At 42.5% G+C, this 22,970-nt stretch overlaps 1 protein-coding gene across 1 annotated transcript in view; it reads right to left on the bottom strand.

The window, feature by feature from the left end:
• Positions 1–22,970, bottom strand: part of ELAC2 (elaC ribonuclease Z 2) — a 146,847-nt gene that overhangs the window by 6,058 nt on the left and 117,819 nt on the right. The window contains exons 16-20 of the mRNA XM_030208002.1: positions 20,065–20,203; positions 14,352–14,390; positions 13,485–13,594; positions 7,214–7,313; positions 3,287–3,407 (exon numbers count right to left, since the gene is read on the bottom strand). Of these exons, the coding sequence (XP_030063862.1) occupies positions 3,287–3,407; positions 7,214–7,313; positions 13,485–13,594; positions 14,352–14,390; positions 20,065–20,203 (509 nt within the window). The remainder of the gene's footprint in view (positions 1–3,286; positions 3,408–7,213; positions 7,314–13,484; positions 13,595–14,351; positions 14,391–20,064; positions 20,204–22,970) is intronic.

Genomic DNA, 22,970 nt, shown 5'->3' with positions numbered 1-22,970 from the left:
ATAAGAATGCTGAATGGGTTGAGGCACTCCCAGGCGAGAAACTAGCAAATGCTCAATTTCCAGGCTGAGAAAGCAAGTCTGGATGAAAGCTGCTTTTTCAGTTGTTAAAGCAGGAAATTGAGTTGAGTGGGACAGACCAAAGATCCATCAAGCCCAGTATCCCGTTTCCAACAGTGGCCAATCCAGGTCACAAGTATTTTATTTATTGCATTTGTATCCCACATTCCCCCACCTATTTGCAGGCTCAATGTGGCTTACATAGATTTGTTAATATTGACATTTCAGGATATCAGATACAGTTAATAATGTGTAGTTATTAAAGAAGGGAAAAGAAGAAGGAAGAGATTGGTTAGGGTAGATATAGGGTTTGGTTGGCAGGATCCCAAAAAGTACAATACATTTTATGCTGCTTATCCTAGAAACAACAAGTGGATTTTCCCCAAGTCCATTTTAATAATGGTCTATGGATGTTTCCTTTAGGAAGCCATCCAAACCTTTTTCAAACCCCGCTAACTGCTTTCACATTCTCTGACAATGAATTCCAGTTTGAGGCCGTATCTTGCTAAGGACATAAAACGCTGAAGTTCAGAGGAAGGTGACAAAAATGATATAGAGGTGGCAAAAGACACATGAGAATGGACTTGAAGATTTGAATACATATCCCCCAGCAGAAAAGAGAACAGGAGTAACATCAAGAAACTTTCATAGAGGGTGGGTGGATTCTTGGAATACCCTCTTGGTGGAGGGTGATAAAACAGTCTTTTGAGAAGTAGAAACCAGTTCTGCCAAGGCCAGTAGAGTACTTTGAGGATTATGGTGCTTGGCTTCTGTAGAAACTTGAGAAGGGTCTTGGGGGCAATGTCTCCAAATGGGTTATTTTTTTTGCACACAGGTAAAGCAAGTGTGAGTTGTTTTAGTAGCGCCTCATTTTTGTTTCTTTATTCACATTTGGTCAGTCTTCTATTAACTCATGATTTTACTACTGTAGTTCGTTGTGTTACTTTTTTGTACTCTATTTTCAAATTTTGTTGTAACTTTGGTATTATAGCAGCGTTGTGCTGTCACCATGTCGTAGGTTTGTTTTTAGTAAAGCTTTTCTGTGGCGATGGTCGTTCTAAGTATGTTTCGGTTTCTCTTTTTTGCAATAATATCGAGGCTTGCATTGTTAAGTCTGTGGTTATCGATATCAGACACCTTCACATTTCTCTTTGAAGTGTTAGCGTTTGCAATAACGCAATACAGCAGCAGGAAAACCGCCACTAACAATCAGTTGCTAGTTAAAGATTTTTTATAATTGTGGATATATGCTATATTCCTGGCACAACTGCCACTCTTGTTTTACTTTTGTGCCACATTTGCAATTTTTATGACCTTGGTTAGATACTTTGTCAGCCTGTGCTACATTTATAGAGTCTTGCTCATTATTAACATTTATTTTTTTTAACAAAGATTTTCTCATTTTAACTTTCGACTGCTGTAGTGTATCATGGTTCAGATCCTTTTCAATGTGGAATCCCCCAGATTGATTTGGCTCATTTTTAATTCAGTGTATGCTTTTACTGGTTTTTCCAATATGCCAAGTTTCATTCCAATCCCGTTAAATTTTTGGACAGTTATTTTGCCCTCATTATCAGACATTCTTGACCCCATTGGATTGGGAAACAAACTGCCACTGTAATATATCAAATATTTAGTATGAAGGAAAGCTTTGATTTACATTTATTCACAAGAGCAGAAAAAAAATCCCAGAGGAGCAAACTGCTATATGTTGTCGGTGCTGTTAAGGGCAGCGGTCACCATCTATGGCTCCACCCCTACAGCAGCCACACCTATTTTACCAGCCATTGAGAATATAAAAAGGCATCACTGAAAATGGTATAAGTCTCTAGGTCCAACAAAAGAACCCCTAAGAGTGACAAACTAATAAAATATGTAGACCATCTGAAACCCCCCCAAATGGCATGCAGGATAACACCAGAAAAACAGAAAATTAAACACAGTTATCACACTACTTTATCTTAAACTAAAAATAGTCTTCTCTTAACTCTACTCCCAGGATTTCCTGTAAATTTTCTCTCCTTTTCCTTTCAGCTTTCTTTAATTTTATTTTCTGCCTTTGTCCATATTTAGTTCTTTCTTAACTATCCAATCTTCAATTTCCCTCCCCATCCGGCATCTCTCCCCTTCCCCCAATCCAGCATGTGTCCCCTTGCCTCCTCTTGCCACATCCAGTATCTCTCCTGCGGTTGCTGCTGCTTCTCACAGCGAGTAGCAGCAACGGGCAAATCAACGAGTAAAAAGCTGCAGGGCCGCAGTGCTCAGACGTGCACTGTCCAATCTGCCAATCCCCTGCCCCTCTGACATCAGCTTTCTGATCCAGGGCAGGGGATCGGCAAAGCCAACAGCACATGTCCTAGCACTGCAGCCCTGCTACCCCTTGCTTTGCCTGCTGCTGCTCATTGGGAAAAGCAGCTGTGGGAGAGAGATGGGGGATGAGCAGAGAAGGGGAAAAATATATATAAGTGCTATACACCATACCGGTGTGTACTGGCACAAAAAAGTCCTGCGTTGTAAGGGCTATGCATAGGTAGAGCTGACGTTCAGAGCTATGGGAGAGCAGTTCTATCCCTGCACCACCGGTTCACACCACCCACTTGGTATGTCCGACTCGGTCCTGCGTGTCAATAAAAACAGGATTTCCAACCTCTTCCCATGGAGCACGAAAACTGGACAGGCATCAATTTATACAACTGAGAAATGTGGGGAAAACGTCTGCCTCTCTCAATTAGGGAGCTAAAAGGGGGGAAGGGGGGATGGGACTTATATACCGCCTTTCTGTGGTTTTTCCAACTACATTCAAAGCGGTTTACATATTATATACAGGCTGGGACAATGGAGGGTTAAGTGACTTGCCCAGAGTCACAAGGAGCTGCAGTGGGATCAAACCCAGTTCCCTAGGATCAGAGTCCTCTGCACTAACCACTAGGCTACTTCTCCACTCCAGGGTCATACAAACATACAGAAATAAAGATCGTTCACTGAGATTTTTACTGTTTTGCTTTCTAGTACAAACTGTGCAATTGTGCAAATAGCTCGGAAAACAAATATTAGTATCTATTAAATAGCCTTTTCCTCATTACACAAAGCCCTTTAATGCAGATATAATATACATAGAAGAGTTAGGCTATCAGGATCAATGATGAATTACTTATACCAGCATAGATTTTAGTACAATACAAAAAAAACCCTCATGAAACATATTTTAGCATGTTATGTTTTTACTTACCCATTTGTATGAGAGCATCACATGGCATGGTGTCCCCAGAGTATACAATCTTCCAGCCTGATTTGTGGACGATGTTGCATGCAAAAGCATTTCTACAGTGCTTCACTAGACAAGTCTGAAACTGTTACAAGTGAAAGAGAGTCAGACAAACCCCAGCTTGCACCTCCATCATGATAGAAAGTAACCTGTTCATCTCTCCTCCCAGTTTTCATAGATAGAAAATGCTCCTAATAAATTAAAGTGGTGATCCCCCAACCTGTGGTCTATCCTTTCATGCTGCTATAATCCATCTGAGAAAACACTGTTGTAGAGGCGGGATCACCAGTGGCTTTGAGGCTGAAAGCAGTAATGGCAGTAATGGCTGTGGAGAGGTGGTAGAAGTGAATGCGTGATGACAGGCAGCAGCACTGTGACCAACATGAGCCTGAACAGAAATGCAGCTTCAATAGGGGAGACTAACTGAGGCATGGCTGAAGGAAGGGGGAGACTGCCAGAAAGGTAGGAGCAGAAAAGGTAAGGGAGATGTGTCATTGGAGACTCTATGCTGAGGGGACGTGGTCCAAGGAGAGTGATGGAGACAAATGGGGATGAACAGAAGGGGGGACGGGAACGCTAAATTATTTTTGAGATCAATAAAGGGTCCACTAGTAGAACTCCACACACAAAGTTTTATTACCGAGTACCTTAGTACCGCAAAAACAGATTCTCCATTTGCATATGAAAAGTTGCCAAGTCAGTGTGTTATATACTGTTTTGTAATTCACAGTCTATACAACACTTACAAAGACTGTTGCTTTGCCCCTGGAGTATATGGTTTTGAAGGTATACCGTTTTTACAAGGTCTTACATATTTGCTCAGATCCTGCCACTTCAATATTTCAGCTACACCGTACCCAATGGACTGCAAATTCATTATCAAAGAGAAACCCCTCATGGAATTTCCTGTTGAAAATCTCATCTGCACAGAATATTTGAGCGTGCATGCAAAAGTATGGACATAACTATTGCCATACTGGGACAGACCAAAGGTCCCATCAAGCCCAGCATCCTGTTTCCAACACTAGCCAATCCAGGTTACAAGAATCGGCAAGACCCCAACACAGTACTATACATTTTATGCTGCTTATCCTAGAAATAAGCAGCAGATTTTCCCCAAGTCCATCTTAATAATGGTTATGGAGTTTTCTTTTAGGAAGATATCCAAACCTTTTTTAAACCCCACTAAGCTAACTGCTTGTACTATACTCTCTGGCAAAGAATTCCAGAGTTTAATTACATGTTGAGTGAAGAAATATTTTCTCCGATTCATTTTAAATTTACTACTTTGTAGCTTCATTGCACGTCCCCTAGTCCTAATATTTTTGGAAGGAGTAAACAAGCGATTCACGTCTACCCGTTCCACTCCACTCATTTTAAAGATCTATCGTATTTCCCCTCAGCCATCTTTTCTCCTAGCTAAAAAAAAGCCCTAGCCGCTTTAGCCTTTCCTCACAGGAAAGTCATCCCATCCCCTTTATCATTTTCATTGGCCTTCTCTGTACCTATAGTATCCTCAATTTTGTTTTCCATTCCTTTCCAAATACCACCTAACGTTCTATTTGCTTTCTTAGCCGCCGCACACTGAGCAGAGGGTTTCAACATGTCAACGATGACACCTAGATCCCTTTCCTGGTCGGTGACTCCTTATGTGGAACCTTGCATCACGCAGCTATAGTACGGGTTCCTTTCCCACATGCATCACTTTGCACTTGCTCACATTAAACATCATCTCCTGTTTGGATGCCCAGTCTCCCAAGGTTGTCTTGTAATTTTTCGCAATCCTCTTGTGATTTAACAACTTTGAATAACTTTGTGTCGTCAGCGCATTTAATTACCTCATAGTTACTCCCATCTCTAGGTCATTTGTAAATATGTTAAAAAGCAGAGGTCCCAGCACAGACCTCTGAGGAAACCTACTATCTACCTTTCTCCATTGAGAGTACTGACCATTTAACTCTACTCTCTGTTTTCTCTCTTTTAACCCACAATAGAATACTACCTCCTATCCCATGACTCTCCAATTTCAACCGGCTCACCTTTATCCACGTTTGTTCACCCCTTCAGAGAAATGTAATAGATATCAAGTACACATCAGAAGGCAAGCAGAGATTATGGAAGTGTTTCAGTAACGGACCAGCATTCAAAGTCCATCTGGGAGCTGGAAAGGACAACTGTAGTACCTAAATTCCAACAATTCCAAGACCAATGCCTTTGGGAATGATTAAAACAAGGGCTGCTGCAGCATCTGACTGCAGGCATGCATCTAGAAAAGACATGACTAAAGGAATGCAAACACTCAGAGCCCTGGAGTGCCTTCACAGGTTGTACAGGTATTATGGCTTGATCTATTGCCAGGAGAGGTTGCTTGGGAAACCCAGTCAGGGGCCGATGCAGAAAGCTTTGCAGTAGAGCCCACATTCTACTGCAAAATACCACAGAATGCTATAAATAGATTTTAACGCAACAATTCATAGATCATTAATGTCACCTTTAGTGTTAGTGACAGGATGATAATTAGCTCAGGCACTGATCAGAAGGGTGACTTTTTTTTTTTTTTTTTTTAATTTAAAGAGGCAGGCAAGCATACAGCAGCATTTTGTATGATCTCTCCTGTCCCATCCTGACCTCCAAACTACCTTGGTGTCTAGCGGCACCCCCCCCCCTCCTCCCTGACCGAACCTGCAACAATCCCTGGTGTGTAGGGCATCCCCCAACTAAAACCACCACACCAAATTCCATGGTGTCTAGTGACTCACCCAGGCCCCCCCCCCCCCCCCAAACCACATACCTCAAGGCAGGAGCGATGCCCTGCCTCTGGTGCAGTAACCCTCAAAATGGTGGCACTCTACCCCATCTGGTGCATTCTGCGATGCACTGGGCAAGGCCAGGATGCCACATAAGGGTGGAGGTCAGGGGGGTAAGACAAAAGGAAAAAGTGTGTTTGTAAAACTATTTAAGGCTGCTTTAAACAAGTTTGAACTCCTATAGTGGAGCAACAGTTACAACGCTTAAAGCAATACACGAGTGGAAGCAGAGATATGGGTTACTTAAACACAAAACTGCTGCAGTCGTGAAGTGATTGTCTTGGTTCAATACAGACTCTAGAAACAGATAGTTTCTATAAGTGCATTCACTCTGCCGCTCCCCAGTACCTCTCCACTTGTCTCTCCCTACGCCCCCCTCAGGTACTCCGTTCTGTAGATAAATCTCTCTTATCTGTCCCCTTCTCCTCTACTGCTAATTCCAGACTCCGTTCCTTTTATCTTGCTGCACCTCACGCCTGGAATAGACTACCCGAGCCTGTACGTCTAGCCCCATCTTTGGCCGTTTTCAAGTCCAAACTTAAAGCCCACCTCTTTACCAGCGCTATACACCATACACAAAAGGGAATAAAGAGGTGAGGATAAAAGGACAGGGCAAGTGAGTAGTGGTTAGGAGTCAAAAGCAATGGTAAAGAGGTGGGCTTTACCATTGCTTTTGACTCCTAACCACTACTCACTTGCCCTGTCCTTTTATCCTCACCTCTTTATTCCCTTACCCTTATTGTTCTGTTTACCTGTCTTATCTAGATTGTACGCTCTTTGAGCAGGGACTGTCTTTTTGTGTATGGTGTACAGCGCTGCGTATGCCTTGTAGCGCTATAGAAATGATAAGTAGTAGTAGATACAAGTCTCTCCACTGATGTTTTTAAGGTCTCTCAAGTGGTCCATCAAGAGAAGCAGTGTGGCTATAGAAGAGACTAGGAAAACAAATTGCAAACAAAGGCAAAAAAGAAATTAGTCAGCTCTGCCCAGCTGACCAGAAAGGTGGTTCATTCAGATGTTTGCACTGACTGGCAGGATGATAGTGCAACTTGGAAAAACTGGGCTCTCTTTTGCCAGTTCTTACCTTCTCCAAGTCATACTTCTCCATGAGTTCTTGAATAAGAGTTTTGGTCTTAAAATTCAGAATGTCAGAATCTTCCATTAGACAGTTTGCAGGAATTATACTGAGAAAAAGTAAAAAAAAAAAAAAAAAAAAGTTTGAGATGGAATACATTAATACAATGATATTGCATAAATCAAACTAAGCACTCTACGTATAACAAAAGAACTAGGAATCTAGCATGGATACATATAAAGATTGCCTATACAATGCTCAAGGCCCTCAAAAAAGAGAAATTATATGACTGCAGAAACTCTGCAATATCACCCATAAGTCAGACATCAAGAATCAACCTTTAGAATTTGCATTTTTTTAAACCTACTTTATAGTCATAGTATTTATTAAAGCCCAAATTAGATCTTGGAAGTCTGTATATTTCTGTAAAATGATGCTATATATTTAAGAAAGCTGTTGAGAAACAAGGATGGGGCCAGGGAAGGGAGGATCAAAAGAAAAAATTAAATGGTAAGTTTAAAATTTCAGACAAGTGGGATATATCCCTCTGCCAACTAATGGCAATATAAAATAAGCTGGCACTCCTTTATCTATTCTCTGTAAGACTAGTACAGCAGAGCATCTTAAGTACATAAGTATTGCCATACTGGAATAGACCAAAGGTCCATCGAGCCCAGCATCCTGTTTCCAACAGTGGCCAATCCAAGTCACAAATACCTGGCAAGATCCCCAAAAAGTTCAATATATTTTAAGCTGCTTATCCCAGAAATAATCAAAAAAAATATAGCAAAAAATGGCAACCCTCCACCACTTATAATTTGAACCATACACAACAAACTGTCAGTGGAGCAGCTCACACTTATTTATGCTTTAATAAGGGGATGTTTCATATTGTCTCACTTGTCAGCAAGTACATGCAAGTTCCCTTGACAAAGCGAGGCACCCCGAAATGGAATGCTGACAAGTGAGAACTAAGTAATGCAGGAAGGCTGAATCCACAGCATGAGCTACAGATACAGCAGCAGGGGGGTTTTCAGCCAGATAAGTCAAAACATTGATCCTGCTTGACAAGTTTTAAACATTGTTTCTGTACGAGTTTAAGCTCTGTATATAAGCTACAAACGATAGTGCATAAAAATTTACAAAAAATTGATATAAACCAAAGAAGAATTTTTTGTTATATAAGCACAGTTGAAACATGGATTAATTTATTGCAGAACGCTTATTTTGAGGTGGTTGACAGCACTATCGGTAGTTGGGGGTAGTCGATAATTATAACCGAGTCACTAAAGCTGAGGCTTTAAGGAAGCACAAAAAAAGAAGTGCCTGTGTGACAGTATGAGACATCCCCTTATTAAAGCATAAATAAGTGTGAGCTGCTCCACTGACAGTTTGTTGTGTATATCCCAGAAATAAGCAGTGGATTTTCCACAAGTTAATTCAATAATGGTCTATGGACTTTTCCTTTAGGAAGTCGTCCAGACCTTTTTTTATTTTTTTTTTTTTTTTTAAGGAACGTCAAATCAGTGCTTTATTAAACAGACCTGACACGTTCTGTGTTTCGCTGAAACTGCCTGCGTCGGGGGTCTAGGCAAAAAACTTCAGGCTACTTCTTTCTAATTGGTTCTATCCATGTATGTTTTTATTACTTATTTATATATTAATTTCTATGATTATGTATTTATGTTCAATATTAAATTATTCTATTCATATTTTCAAATCTAGACCTCCTACTTTCTGGTCGACAGCATTTGCACGCATTCCACTCCATTCACACATTTATTCAAATAACTATTTAACAAATAATAGCAAATATGAACAATGTATGAAATAGTTATCCAAATAAATACACGAATAAAATAAAATGCGCACAAATGCTGTCAACCAAAAAACAAAGTCCAAACTCAAAAATATGAACAAAACAACCTATGTTTCAACTGTTTTTATTATGAAAGAAATCAACATATCTACATCTTGTAAACATTATAAAACTAATACAAGTATTTTTCTGTTCCTCAAGTATCTTGTAATAACGTAATAAAACAGTATTTTTCTTATACAGGGATAGTGTTTTTCATTTTCTTCCTCTGTGTGTTTCATCAATTTGTATTATCCATGAATTTAACAGAACATTACATTATTGTCAGCGTCTAACATAACCAAATATTGTTCCACCTTCTTTGTCCTATATTAGTACAACAAATCAATTATTGGTTTCCACCACAGTATAATGTTTCATTCTTCCATCTTTATACCTATTATTTCCCCTTCCCCCTTCCCACCCTCCCTGCCCTTTTATTCTTCGTGTTTCCCCCTGTAACCTATAAGAATCCCCATACTTTCTAATATCGCATAAAGTCCACTCATAAGGTATTAATAATCAGACTTCGCCCTTTCTGCGTCATTCTTTCCAAGTAGCATCCCCAAATTTTAAGAAATCTCGTTTTTCTTTTATCATTTCCTTTAGCCTCTTTTGCTTCCCAGACCAACAATTGATGTACCTGATTACGCCAATGCCAGAAATTTGGCGGGTTGTGTGTAGTCCAGTGTTGCATAATACATTTCCTTGCTACCAAACATAATTTGCGCTTTAGCAGTACTTTATCTGCATTTAAACTCGGTTGTACCTCCTTCATATCTAATATTAGATGTAATGGGTTCATATCTACTCTACTACTTAACATACCTGTAAGATAATTAGTTACTTGTCTCCAATATCGTTGTATTAACACACATTTCCACATCGCATGATATATGGAGTTCTCGGCATTATGACATTTTACACAAAGAGCTGTTTCTATACCCCCTGCTTTATACAATTGAACCTGTGTAAAGTATGCCCTGTGTATCATTCTAAATGCACATTCTCTATAATCAGTTCCCCCTATCAGGCATGGAATACTTTTGATTTGTGCTATTATATCCCAGGATTGCAAGTTCTTTCCCATATCTTTTTCCCATTTCTGTTTCCGTCCAGACCTTTTTTAAACACCACTAAGCTAACCAGCTTTATCACACTCTCTTGCAATGAATTCCAGAGTTTAATTACACACTGAGTGAAGAAATATTTTCTCTGATTTGTATTAAATTTACTACTTTGTAGCTTAATCGCATGCCCCCTAGTCCTAGTATTTTTGGAAAGAGTAAACAAATGATTCATGTCTACCTGTTCCACTCCACGAATTATTTTTATAGACCTCTATCATATCTCCCCTCAGCCATCTTTTCTCCAAGCTGAAGAGCCCTAGACGCTTCAGCCTTTCTTCACAGGGAAACTGTCCCATCCCCTTTATCATTTTCATCACTCTTCTCTGTACCTTTTCCAATTCCACTACATCTTTTTTGAGGCGTGGTGACCACAATTGAATATTAGAGGTGCGGTCACACCATGGACAGATGCATGATCGCACAGTATGCCACAACCGTAAATGCAATTTACAGGCTTCTAGGGAACAATCTATTCCATGTTTATTGGTTGGTTGAATGACCACCCTACCGAATCTAATCCCTGGGCAGGGCTCAATGCCAAAAGACAAGCAATTCCTTTAACCATAAGCCACTTTCGAAAGACCAAGATTTCTGGATTAGTCTAGTAAGACTCAAGTTTCCCCTTCATCTGGATCCAGACTATTAGCTCAGTAAGTCAGTCTGCACATTGCCCATGCCAAGCCATTGAGAGTAGACAAGTGCCTCTCAACCCAATAAAACAATTGCAGGTTCTCATGCTATGAGCGGGCTCCTAGTGCCTTCAGTCTGTTCACATAGGCCACCACTAACATGCTGCTCAACAAGACTGACCACCTTATCCTTAATTAGATTCCCCCAACTGCAAACAATGTTGACTGAGGAAGTCCACTTCCACATTGTTCTTACCAGTGATATGGTAAGCGCTGAAAACAAAAGTGACCAAAAACTAGGACAAGGATACAAAAGCAGGTCCTAATAAAGGCAATATACTACAATGGCAAAATAAGCAGCTTTACCAGCAAACACATTTCCCAGATAGGGTCCCGAGGCATGGCTGCTTTTGGTGCTCATTATCCGAGAGATTCTCAGGACGTTGATGACATACTAAGGTTCAGCATCTTAATTCTAGAATAGCCCCACTACCAAGCACCTTCTTTTCACTCTGTTCAGTTGGACTACAAATACAGGACAGAAGACAGGATTCCCAAGCCTTATGTCCTAGCTCCCTTAAAAGATTCCTGTTCCAGTGCTTCAGCTCCATGCTGCCTCCAAGAGCAGTACATGCCTGTTACATTATAAACTCTACAGACAATAACCCTGGAGGTGGGGGGGGGGGGGATCTGAAGAGCCCACCTGCACAGAGCTCCCTGTGACCAGCAAAAGCCCTGCCACAACAGCATCTGCAGCCTCTGCCTTCTGCTGCCCCCTTCTGTGTGCCGAAATGAGGGGGGTGTCACATTCCATTCCTCCCTTTGAGATGTCTCTATTTCCAGAATCCTTTTGTTACATTTCACATTTACAGCAAAAAATGACTGTCACTCACTCTTTCTGCAGTTGGCATATTTCCTGCCCTTTTCAACATTAGAATAAAGCAGTGGTTCCCAAACCTGGTCCTAGAGGCACCCCAGCCAGTCAGGTTTTCAGTATATCCACAATGAAAATTTATGATATAATTTTCCCCTTTTCTTTCCACTACTACAACATATTTTCCATTCAAACCACATTTACTTTTTGTTAACACTTTTTCTTCCTGTCTGAAAAATAGTTATTGAATTCCTTACTTAAACTACAATTTCCCTTTATCTTCCCCTTCTCCCCCCCCCCCCAAAAAAAAAAAAATCCACACTCTGCTATAACATATTCCTCATTTTTTTTAAATTTTGTTTTCACAACTGCCCCTCCTACTCCACCTCTTGGTGTACTAATTCCCCTTTACCTCTTCAAGGATGTTTCAAGGGTAACTTCTTGCACCACTTGTCAAAATGACCTCGTATCCCAATATTGTTTAGCTCTGAAAATTATTTGCCGTGATCTTACCCAACACATTTCCCTTACTGTATCCCCAAGTTCCTTTTTTGATGAAATCTCAATTCAGTCTCAATCAGCACCCAAACAGCTACTACAGAGACTGCAATAAACCTGCTCAGATTTGGGTTGTGTTCTAGTTCACATCAACAAGCTCCTCGTTGGATGCAGTCCCACCGCCACTCCCCACTCTTTCTGTATCATATTTTGCATACTGGCCTACAATTTAACTTTAGGACACTCCCATCAAATATGGAAGACGTTTCCCTTGTCCACACCCCCTCCAAACAGTTGCTACTCCCTCCCCCTCCATCTACTTATCTTCTCCAGTTTTACAAAATATCTTATAGCAAACTTTCTGCAGCTGAGCCAAGGAATTCATTTTGCCAGTTGCTTCAAACACTCATCTTCTTTCTTCCTCCAATTCTTTCCCAAGGTTTTTTTTTTTTTCTCCCCCCCCCCCCCCCCCCCCCCATGTTTTAAGATTTTTTTTTTTTGAGAAAAAAAAAGCAAACTGCATCCTCCTCTGTGCTTCATGAATATTTTCTCTTAACAGTGTATCCATGTCCCTTATAGCCTTCAGCCTTATTCTTTCCTATTTAGTATATCACTTGCCAACAAGACATCCACAAGTTCTCTTCCTATTTTACCCATATGCCTATGGGTAAAACCCATTGCTGTAACCAGAGGTGCCAACTTTTCAACATGATTGGAGGGGGGTGCTAAACCCAATGGAAAATTACCCCATCCATGGACACAGTCAAGGACTTCCCCCCCCCCCCCCCCCCCCCCAATATTGAAGGTGCTCAAGCACCCACAGAGCTGACTCCTATGGCTGTAACTCGCTCTTGAGCATTTGCAATCATACTAATATTTCTAAGGGAATCTCTTCCAACTGTTCCTGCTCTAATTTAACTCCACATGTAAAAATACTTCCTTTTTATACTGGCTATCTCCCCCCCTTTTTTTATACTCCCACCCCTCCAGTATGAGATCTTGTTGACACTCCCACAGTATGGGATCATAATTACATCTATATAAAACTTCAGGGTCAGCACAATTTAAGATTAAATGCTATTGACCCTTCTTCAGCAGAAATCAATCCCTTCCCTTGTTCACTCTCTCCTCTTCCATTTCCAGCACCATAATCCTCTCATAATGAAAGGGCCAATTAAAATTCTTTTGGCATGTAAATGCCACAAAACATTTTTATAAAATAAAAAGTACCTAATATTTCAAATTAGAAAGCCTTAACTGTAGAATCTGGGGCTGCGCTGAACATACTCACTTGATATGTCTGAGGATTTCCTGACAGTGTGTGTTGTACTGGTTCAGCCAAGTAATCAAAAGCACAGGTCCAATCAGTAGTATCTGGCTGAAGGGCTTGTTCAGAGATTTCTGCAAGATATATGTTATAGTGGCAGAATCACTATAGTCACTGTTTGTATTAAAAACTAACGATGACAATCATAAAAGAGGGCAATTTTTTAGATGTGCTTACCTAATCTCTGAACATTACTAAATTGTAAATGATATCATGGATTAACTATGTCAGAATCCAAACTCTGTAAGCCACATTGAGCCTGCAAATAGGTGGGAAAACGTGGGATACAAATGCAATAAATAAATAATAAATATGCAATACAACAATATTCAGAAATGAGTCTGTTCACACTACATTTTTTTCCCTGCTGAACATGTAGTGTGAACAGACTCATTTCTGGACCATTGTTGTAGTGCACAGGCCTGAAGCGAGTGCCCCTCTTGTTTCTCTTACTTACAAGTATATGCACATTTTTCCCACCCTCCATGTGGGCTTCAGTGAATTTTCAAAATGAAATTCTCATACACACACTTCAATTTTGAAAGTTATCCTACAGAATTTATGCACTTAAGCTTATATCTTGTCTTTTGAATGCACAAAATGTTTGGTTCAGTTAAGCACATTCAACCATTCTCAGAAATGTGCATGCAAATCATACACCTTTCAACTCCATCCCCAGAATGCCTCTGTTCAATCTGGGTAAGAATTACATGTACGCAGGTTTTATATGTATATGTTTGAGTATCAGGTGACAATTTTACACAAGCCTATTTGTGCAGATAAAACTCTGCTTTACCCTCTTTAAACGTTTAGAATAAAAGTGCTACTTACAAATGCCTTTTCTCGTTCAAGTAGAATATTGAATAAACCCTGTAAGGCAAACAGTTTTTGTAATAAAAATTTGACTTTGAGTGATTTAATGGACACCTAAGCATATCCGGTACACATAGCATCATTTAAACGTTACTCACATATTTAGACCATCTCTATCCCAGACAGCTTATAAACCTACAAGAGCACAAATTACACTACTTGCATAAGCTATGACACGTAGTAAATGAGGACATCAAACCAGGGTCTCCTGATATGAACTTTACCTTGGCTACTACTGCACTGCAGGTCCTAAATGAGCATGACCTTAAAACAATTGTGAAGAATGAAGTTGAGATCACTTGGTGGATGAAAACCACAGAATGTGGTAAAGGAGAACAAGAGAATGACATTTAACTTAATTTTATCATTTACCTGTAGCAGGTGTTTGAGAACAGGATATAAGAAGTTCTCATTCATTGGGGGGGGGGGGGGGGGTAGGGGTGACAGTCAATAGAGCCCAGAAAGCACAACTCCAGCTACTCCTTCTGGAAGTTTCTGAGCATGTTCAGCACACATACACATCCTTTCCATATTCTACGTAGAACCTCCTCGGTCCATTACAGGCATAGAGATAATTCTTTGGGGAGGTGGGCTGTGAGGATTTATGTCCTGCTCGCCTTGGAAACACCTGCTATACGTAAAATAACTGTTTTCTCTGAACACAGAGCCGGGCTATTAAAAAAAAAAAAAAAAACACCTCACTCATGGGACTTCCTAGCTACAGGCTTTAACAAAGGGAACAAACTGGTAATGCAACCAGACACCTCTGTAATCTTCGGCAGCAACAAGCAGCATGGATCTGAAAGTGAAGAGCCTAGTGGGGATGGGGTATTCTGGAGAGCTGTCTGGCCAAATCTATTGTTGCATAAGGATCAGAACTCCATGTTGCAGTCCTGCAAAATTCCTTTATGGAGGCAGACCTCAAGTGGGCTACCCCTAGAGTCAGTACAGCCTGGGAACAGGTGAAGGAAATCCAGTCTGCTAGCCAATTGGAAAGTGTGTGTTTGCCAATGGCAGCCTCCATTCTGTTTGGGTTAAAAAACAAAAAGAGGTGGGTAGACTGTGTGGACTCTAGTTTGCTCAGGACAGAAGGTCATGACTCTTTATTTTTTGTTACATTTGTACCCCGCGCTTTCCCACTCATGGCAGGCTCAATGCGGCTTACATATACAGGTACTTATTTGTACCTGGGGCAATGGAGGGTTAAGTGACTTGCCCAGAGTCACAAGGAGCTGTGCCTGAAGTGGGAATCGAACTCAGTTCCTCAGGACCAGAGTCCACCACCCTAACCACTAGGCCACTCCTCCACAGTTCACTCTCACCTTTGTGAGTGAGGTTTCAGGGGAAAAAAAAATACTACCTTAGCGAGAAACCTTTGAATGGGATGCAGAGAGCCACTTTGTTGAAAAACTTAGCATAAGATGGGTCATTAGGACCTGCAGCTCACCAACTCTGAGCTGAAGTAACCACCACCAAAAAACACTTAGTGGAGGAGTGGCCTAGTGGTTAGGGTGGTGGACTTTGGTCCTGGGGAACTGAGTTCAATTCCCAATTCAGGCACAGGCAGCTCCTTGTGACTCTGGGCAAGTCACTTAACCCTCCATTGCCCCATGTAAGCCACATTGAGCCTGCCGTGAGTGGGAAAGCGCGGGGTACAAATGTAACAAAAAAAAAATACTGCTTTCATCAGCTAGGTAAATAAGATATTGAGATCCTATGATACAGCAGGAGTGTTAAGTAGAAGCAAGCCACTCAAAGCAAACGATAGGCTCTACAGAGACTAGTTTACCTTCTTTGTGATAAGCGAGGTAATTAAATTAAAAATTAAATTTGCTGACGACACAAAGTTATTCAAAGTCGTTAACTCGCAACAGGATTGTGAAAAATTACAGAAGGACCTTACGAGACTGGGAGACTAGATGGCAGATGACGTTTAATGTGAGCAAGTGCAAGGTGATGCATGTGGGAAAAAAGAACCCGAATTATAGCTACGTCATGCAAGGTTCCACGTTAGGAGTTACGGACCAAGAAAGGGATCTGGGTGTCGTCGTCGATAATACACTGAAACCTTCTGCTCAGTGTGCTGCTGCGGCTAGGAAAGCGAATAGAATGTTGGGTATTATTAGAAAAGGTATGGAAAACAGGTGTGAGGATGATATAATGCCGTTATATCGCTCCATGGTGCGACCGCACCTTGAGTATTGTGTTCAATTCTGGTTGCCGCATCTCAAGAAAGATATAGTGGAATTGGAAAAGGTACAGCGAAGGGTGACTAAAATGATAGCGGGGATGGGACGACTTCCCTATGAAGAAAGACTAAGGAGGCTACGGCTTTTCAGCTTGGAGAAGAGACAGCTGAGGGGAGACATGATAGAGGTATATAAAATAATGAGTGGAGTGCAACAGGTGGATGTGAAGCGTCTGTTCACGCTTTCCAAAAATACTAGGACTAGGGGGCATGCGATGAAACTACAGTGTAGTAAATTTAAAACAAATCAGAGAAAATTTTTCTTCACCCAACGCGTAATTAAACTCTGGAATTCGTTGCCGGAGAACGTGGTGAAGGCGGTTAGCTTGGCAGAGTTTAAAAAGGGGTTAGACGGTTTCCTAAAGGACAAGTCCATAAACTGCTACTAAATGGACTTGGGAAAAATCCACAATTCCAGGAACAACATGTATAGAATGTTTGTACGTTTGGGAAGCTTGCCAGGTGCCCTTGGCCTGGATTGGCCGCTGTCGTGGACAGGATGCTGGGCTCGATGGACCCTTGGTCTTTTCCCAGTGTGGCATTACTTATGTACTTATATAAGCTCCAATTGCACTAAGATGAACCCTAAACAGAACTGTTCTTGAGACCTGCCTCTGATAGATGTAGAAGATTATTCAAGCAGTTTTCACGTGGCTTAAGTAAAGGATCTCAGGCCTTATCTCACACCAGATGGCAAACCTCTCCCATTTAAAACTAAGTTCTCCTAGTGGAATCTTTTCTGGCAGCCTACAAGATGTGTCGGGCAAGTCAAGAGAAGCCAATGTTACTTTCAACACTCAATGAGGGCTAGGGACTATGTTGGGATGTAAAAAGGATCCTTATTCTTGTGTGATCAGCAATGGAAAAAAACTCCAGTCTCAGACTACTGATGGAAAAATCCAACAGCTGTGGGAACCTAACCACTCTGCCAGTAGGGGGCTGTGAGAATCTTGGTTCCTCCATCTTGTCTGGGCTTCAAAATAGTTTTTGCTATAAGAGTATAAGGAGGATATGTATACAGATAACTTCCCCAATGAAAGAAGACATCCGAGGCTAGTTTGCCATGTGACTCTATAAACTTATCCTGGAGCAAAGCTAAGAAATTCTTTATTGAATGGAGTGGCTCACAAAGAGAGAAAAAACCCATACCACCCAAGGGGGGAGGGGGACACTCCACTCTCAAACGAACTTGGGGGTGCAACTTTGTCATCAAGTAACCGCTAGGTAGGGGAACTCAACTCTGCCAGGACATTGTTTTTGCCTGCCAGATAAGTAGCCTTGAGAAACATTCTATGAGAAATGGCCCATTTCCACATTCTGACAGTCTCCCAACAAAGGAGGTACAACCATGTCCCTTCCTTGTTTGTTTATGTAATGCACGGCCGCCTTGGTGTCCATTTGAACTAGAATGATCTTGATGGCCTTTAAAATTTCTTATTACTCTTAGTTCTATGAAGTTTATTTGCCAAAACGTTTCCCTGGGTGTAGAGCCACTCCAAGATGAGCACCCCACCTCAAGGTAGACACATTCGTCATTAGAGTTGCTTGAATTTGAGGAATTTGGAAAGGGATTCCTTTCACAAGATTGGAATGATTTGTCCACTAAGACAGCAAATCCCAGAAAGTACAGGTGACAGACACCAGATCTGGATATTGCCATCAGACTGAGTCCACTGAATAGATATGATCCATTAGGCTAGTCTCAAACAGAGAAATGCCATCAGTGTGACAGAACTGTTGATGCCATATGGCCTACAATCTTCAATATTCGTCTAGCTGATTTGCCGACTCTCCTAAATTAATTCCACAATGAATAACCAAGGTGAAAATCCTTTTCAGTGGAAGAATGGCAGTTGAGTTGTGTCTAGCAAGACACTTATGAATTGTAATTTTAACGTTCAGTTTAAATGAGACTTGGGATACAAGCATAGAAACTCCAGCACCTGAATAGTTAAATGAACCAATCTTTTGGACCCTTTGCTGTCTGGGGCAGGAGTGAGATCTCTGTCCAGATTAAGAGAAGCAGGACAGCAGAGAATACCCATGCCTAAGAGCAAAAACACCTCTATTGTCCTCTGCCCTGATACTTACCAGAAGAGGAGGTTGGGTCAGGAGTGGGCCTGGATAGGGTCTTAAAGAGTATCACTGTGCTGCTTGATGACATTAGCAGCTTCTTGCACCTCATCTCCAAAAGAGATCTGCTTTCCAGTATAGCACATTAGCAAGCTTTTCCTGTATATCTAATCTTGGGTCCAAGGCCCTCAGCCAGACGAATCTGTGAGCATCAATACCCATAGAAGTTCTCAATGCAGTATCAAAAATATCATAGGTAGCATAGACCGTGTATTTTCTACAGTCCTTCCCTCTGGTAACTAGTGAAAGGAGTTCACTGGCCTTCTCCCTAGGAAAAAAGTCCATAAACTCTGCAACACTGTGCGCAACGATCCCTAAGTAGATGTCCAAAAAGAGCAACGTAGGACACAAGCACAGCATTCTAGAAAGTCTTTTCCTACAAGATTCTGATGTTCAAGCTTTCCCCTGGTGAAAGAACTGAGCCACAAGCCCAACGGTCAACAAGACCCAACCTCTCATTTGGCACAAATACTTTGAAATACTGTGGAACTGTCACCTGTAAAACCCCTCCTAAACACTTGGTCTTGCAACATCCAGTGCTGCACAGATACAGTACAATCTCCTATCATCTGCTGGACAGAGAGGAATATAGGTAATAAAGGCTAAACAGGATAATATGAGGCAGCATCCGTTTTGTCTCCATTTGCTGACAGGTGCATAAACCCTTAGAAGGCTCAAGAGGCTATTTTTTAGCCAGACAATTGGTGACCAAGTGATGTAACTTGAGGAATAATTTAAATATTGTACTGCTACAATTATAAGCTTTGCTATGCAAATATGTTTATTTTATGTTTTAACTGTACACTTCTTAGAAGTGTGGACAGTTGCTGCTTATAAATTTTTAAAATAGACCAACCAACTCGCCCATTCTTCTGGAATGGTTTGGAGATCAACACCCAAGAGAAATATCTAGGTGTCGCTGTAGACAATACACTGAAATCTGTGTATGGACCATTGGTCTGTCCCAGTATGGCTATTCTTATATAAGATAACTGTCCCAACTGCAGTTTTTAGTAGGTAAAAACATTTATCAGAGGCCAATGCAAGCAAAAAGATTAAGGGTAGTAGTACTTTACAGTCAAATTTCTCATAGAATAAAATTTGACCGCAGGTTGTCAAATACATGAAGTGCACCAATATGTATCTACCTCCTCCGCTACACTTCATATGAATGATATGGACATTAGCCTTCAAAAGCTGAAATGTGATTGAAAATGTTTCTAACTTTCACATGCACAAGAACAAACAAGCAACTAACATTCTGCTTTATAGCATGATCTCAATACTCACTGTGTGGTGGTCTGCATGTATGTGTGAAATGAAGACTGCAGACACGTTACAGAGGATTTCATCAACTTGGCTTCCATAGTGCCGGCACAGCTGGCCAAATGTACCCTCACCACAGTCCAGCAACATAGACTGGGAAGAGCTGTAGGAAAATAGAGTGAGCAATAGTCAAATTTCTTGTGCCGCTTTTGTAACACACCCACCATCATCTCATTGTTTCAATACTGCAGACCCCTTCCCAATAATGTTGGCAACACTAGCCTGGTCAGACACCTGAGCCAAGGCCATCGTCTCAGTCCCAGTCTTTATCTAGTGCCAAGCAGGCACTCCTCACCTGTGAAGCCTCATCCCTTGGGCTGAAGCCACCCTGTGCTGGAGCAGGCCCTATATGTTATTGCAACAAAAGGCCTGATGTAACAGCAACAAGTTCTGGGGGGAAAAATTCACCAGGCTAATCAAGTAAGCCAATACCTTGTAAAGAAACCCCTGAACATCCTACAGCAAAGCCTCCCGATTTACTGGACTCTCCTCAGAATAGCATAGACACCCCATCAACAACCAACCTAGCGAACTATTTCAATGAAAAACTCATAAAGCCCCGATGCATGATACCAAGTAACACTATTGAGTACACAAGCATCCTTGAATGCTTAGACCCAAAACCTGGGGAATACCCAGCCGATCGATCATGGACCAATTCTGACTTGATTTCAGTAGATGAACTCACACACTGACTCAGAAAATATGTCAAATCTCAATGCAAACTTGACATTTGCCCTACCAGCCTAAGAGCCGCACCCAAACAATTCAAAAAAGACCTCATGAACCAACTGAGTTGGTCTTGAGGCCAGACTCTGATAAGTGCAGAAGGTATTCAAGCAGGTTCTGTGCAGGGCAAGAACGAGGTTCTAGGGCCTTGCTCTCACACCACACGACAAACCTCCTCCACTTGAAAAAGTAACTCTTTTTAGTGGAATCCTTCCTAGAGGCAAGCAAGACCCGGGAGACACCCTCAGACAGACCCAACGCAGCGAAGTCTACGCCCTCAACATCCAGGCCGTGAGAGCCAGGGATTGAAGGTTGGGGTGCAGCAACGCTCCGTCGTTCTGCGAAATGAGAGTCGGAAAACACTCCAATCTCCACGGTTCTTCAGAGGACAACTCCAGAAGAAGAGGGAACCAGATCTGACGGGGCCAAAAGGGCGCTACCAGAATCATGGTGCCGCGGTCTTGCTTGAGCTTCAGTAAGGTCTTCCCCACCAAAGGTATGGGAGGATAAGCATACAGGAGGCCGGTCCCCCAATGGAGGAGAAAGGCATCCGACGCTAGCCTGCCGTGTGCCTGAAGTCTGGAACAGAACAGAGGCAGCTTGTGGTTGGTCTGAGAGGCGAAAAGGTCCACCGAGGGGGTGCCCCACTCTCGGAAGATCTTGCATACCACTCTGGAATGAAGCGACCACTCGTGCGGTTGCATGACTCTGCTCAGTCTGTCGGCCAGACTGTTGTTTACGCCCGCCAGGTATGTGGCTTGGAGAAGCATGCCGAATTCCACATCCCGGCGGCTTCCTGACACAGGGGGCGAGATCCGGTGCCCCCCTGCTTGTTGACGTAATACATTGCAACCTGATTGTCTGTCCGAATTTGGATAATTTGGCAGGACAGCCGATCTCTGAAAGCCTTCAGTGCGTTCCAGATCGCTCGGAGCTCCAGGAGGTTGATCTGCAGATCCTTTTCCTGGAGGGACCACAGACCCTGGGTGTGAAGCCCATCGACATGAGCTCCCCACCCCAGGCGAGATGCATCCGTCGTCAGCACTTTCGTGGGCTGTGGAATTTGGAATGGGCGTCCCAGGGTCAAATTGGTCCGGATGGTCCACCAGAGCAGTGAAGTGCGGCAACTGGCGGAGAGGCGGATGACATCTTCTAGATTCCCGGTGGCTTGGAACCACTGGGAAGCTAGGGTCCATTGAGCAGATCTCATGTGAAGACGAGCCATGGGAGTCACATGAACTGTGGAGGCCATATGACCCAGAAGTCTCAACATCTGCCGAGCTGTGACCTGCTGAGACGCTCTGGTCTGCGAAGCCAGGGACAGGAGGTTGTTGGCCCTCGCTTCGGGAAGGAAGGCCTGAGCCGTCTGAGTATTCAGCAGAGCTCCTATGAATTCCAGAGACTGCGTTGGCTGGAGATGGGACTTTGGGTAATTTATCACAAACCCCAGCAGCTCCAGGAGTCGAGTAGTGCACTGCATAGACCGGAGGGCTCCCGCCTCAGAGGTGTTCTTGACCAGCCAATCGTCGAGATATGGGAACACGTGCACTCCCAGCTTGCGTAGGTAGGCCGCCACCACCACGAGGCACTTGGTAAACACTCGAGGGGCAGAGGCGAGCCCAAAGGGCAGCACACAATACTGAAAGTGCCGTGCGCCCAGGCGGAATCTGAGATACTGTCTGTGAGCTGGCAGTATCGGTATGTGAGTATATGCGTCCTTTAAATCCAGGGAACATAGCCAATCGTTTTTCTGAATCATTGGCAGAAGGGTGCCCAAGGAAAGCATCCTGAACTTTTCTTTGACCAGGAATTTGTTCAGGCCTCTCAGGTCTAGGATGGGACGCATCCCCCCTGTTTTCTTTTCCACAAGGAAGTACCTGGAATAGAATCCCTGCCCTTCCTGCCCGGGTGGTACGGGCTCGACCGCATTGGCGCTGAGAAGGGTGGAGAGTTCCTCTGCAAGTACCTGCTTGTGATGGGAGCTGAAGGATTGAGCTCCCGGAGGACAATTTGGTGGCAGGGAGGCCAAATTCAGGGCGTATCCGCACCGCACTATTTGGAGAACCCACTGGTCGGAGGTTATGAGAGGCCACCTTTGGTGAAAAAATTTTAACCTCCCTCCGACCGGCAGATCGTCCGGT

Source organism: Microcaecilia unicolor, chromosome 6 (genome assembly GCF_901765095.1).
Source record: "Microcaecilia unicolor chromosome 6, aMicUni1.1, whole genome shotgun sequence".
NCBI classification, from domain to species: domain Eukaryota; kingdom Metazoa; phylum Chordata; class Amphibia; order Gymnophiona; family Siphonopidae; genus Microcaecilia; species Microcaecilia unicolor.
This window is presented reverse-complemented; position numbering and strand designations above follow the sequence as displayed.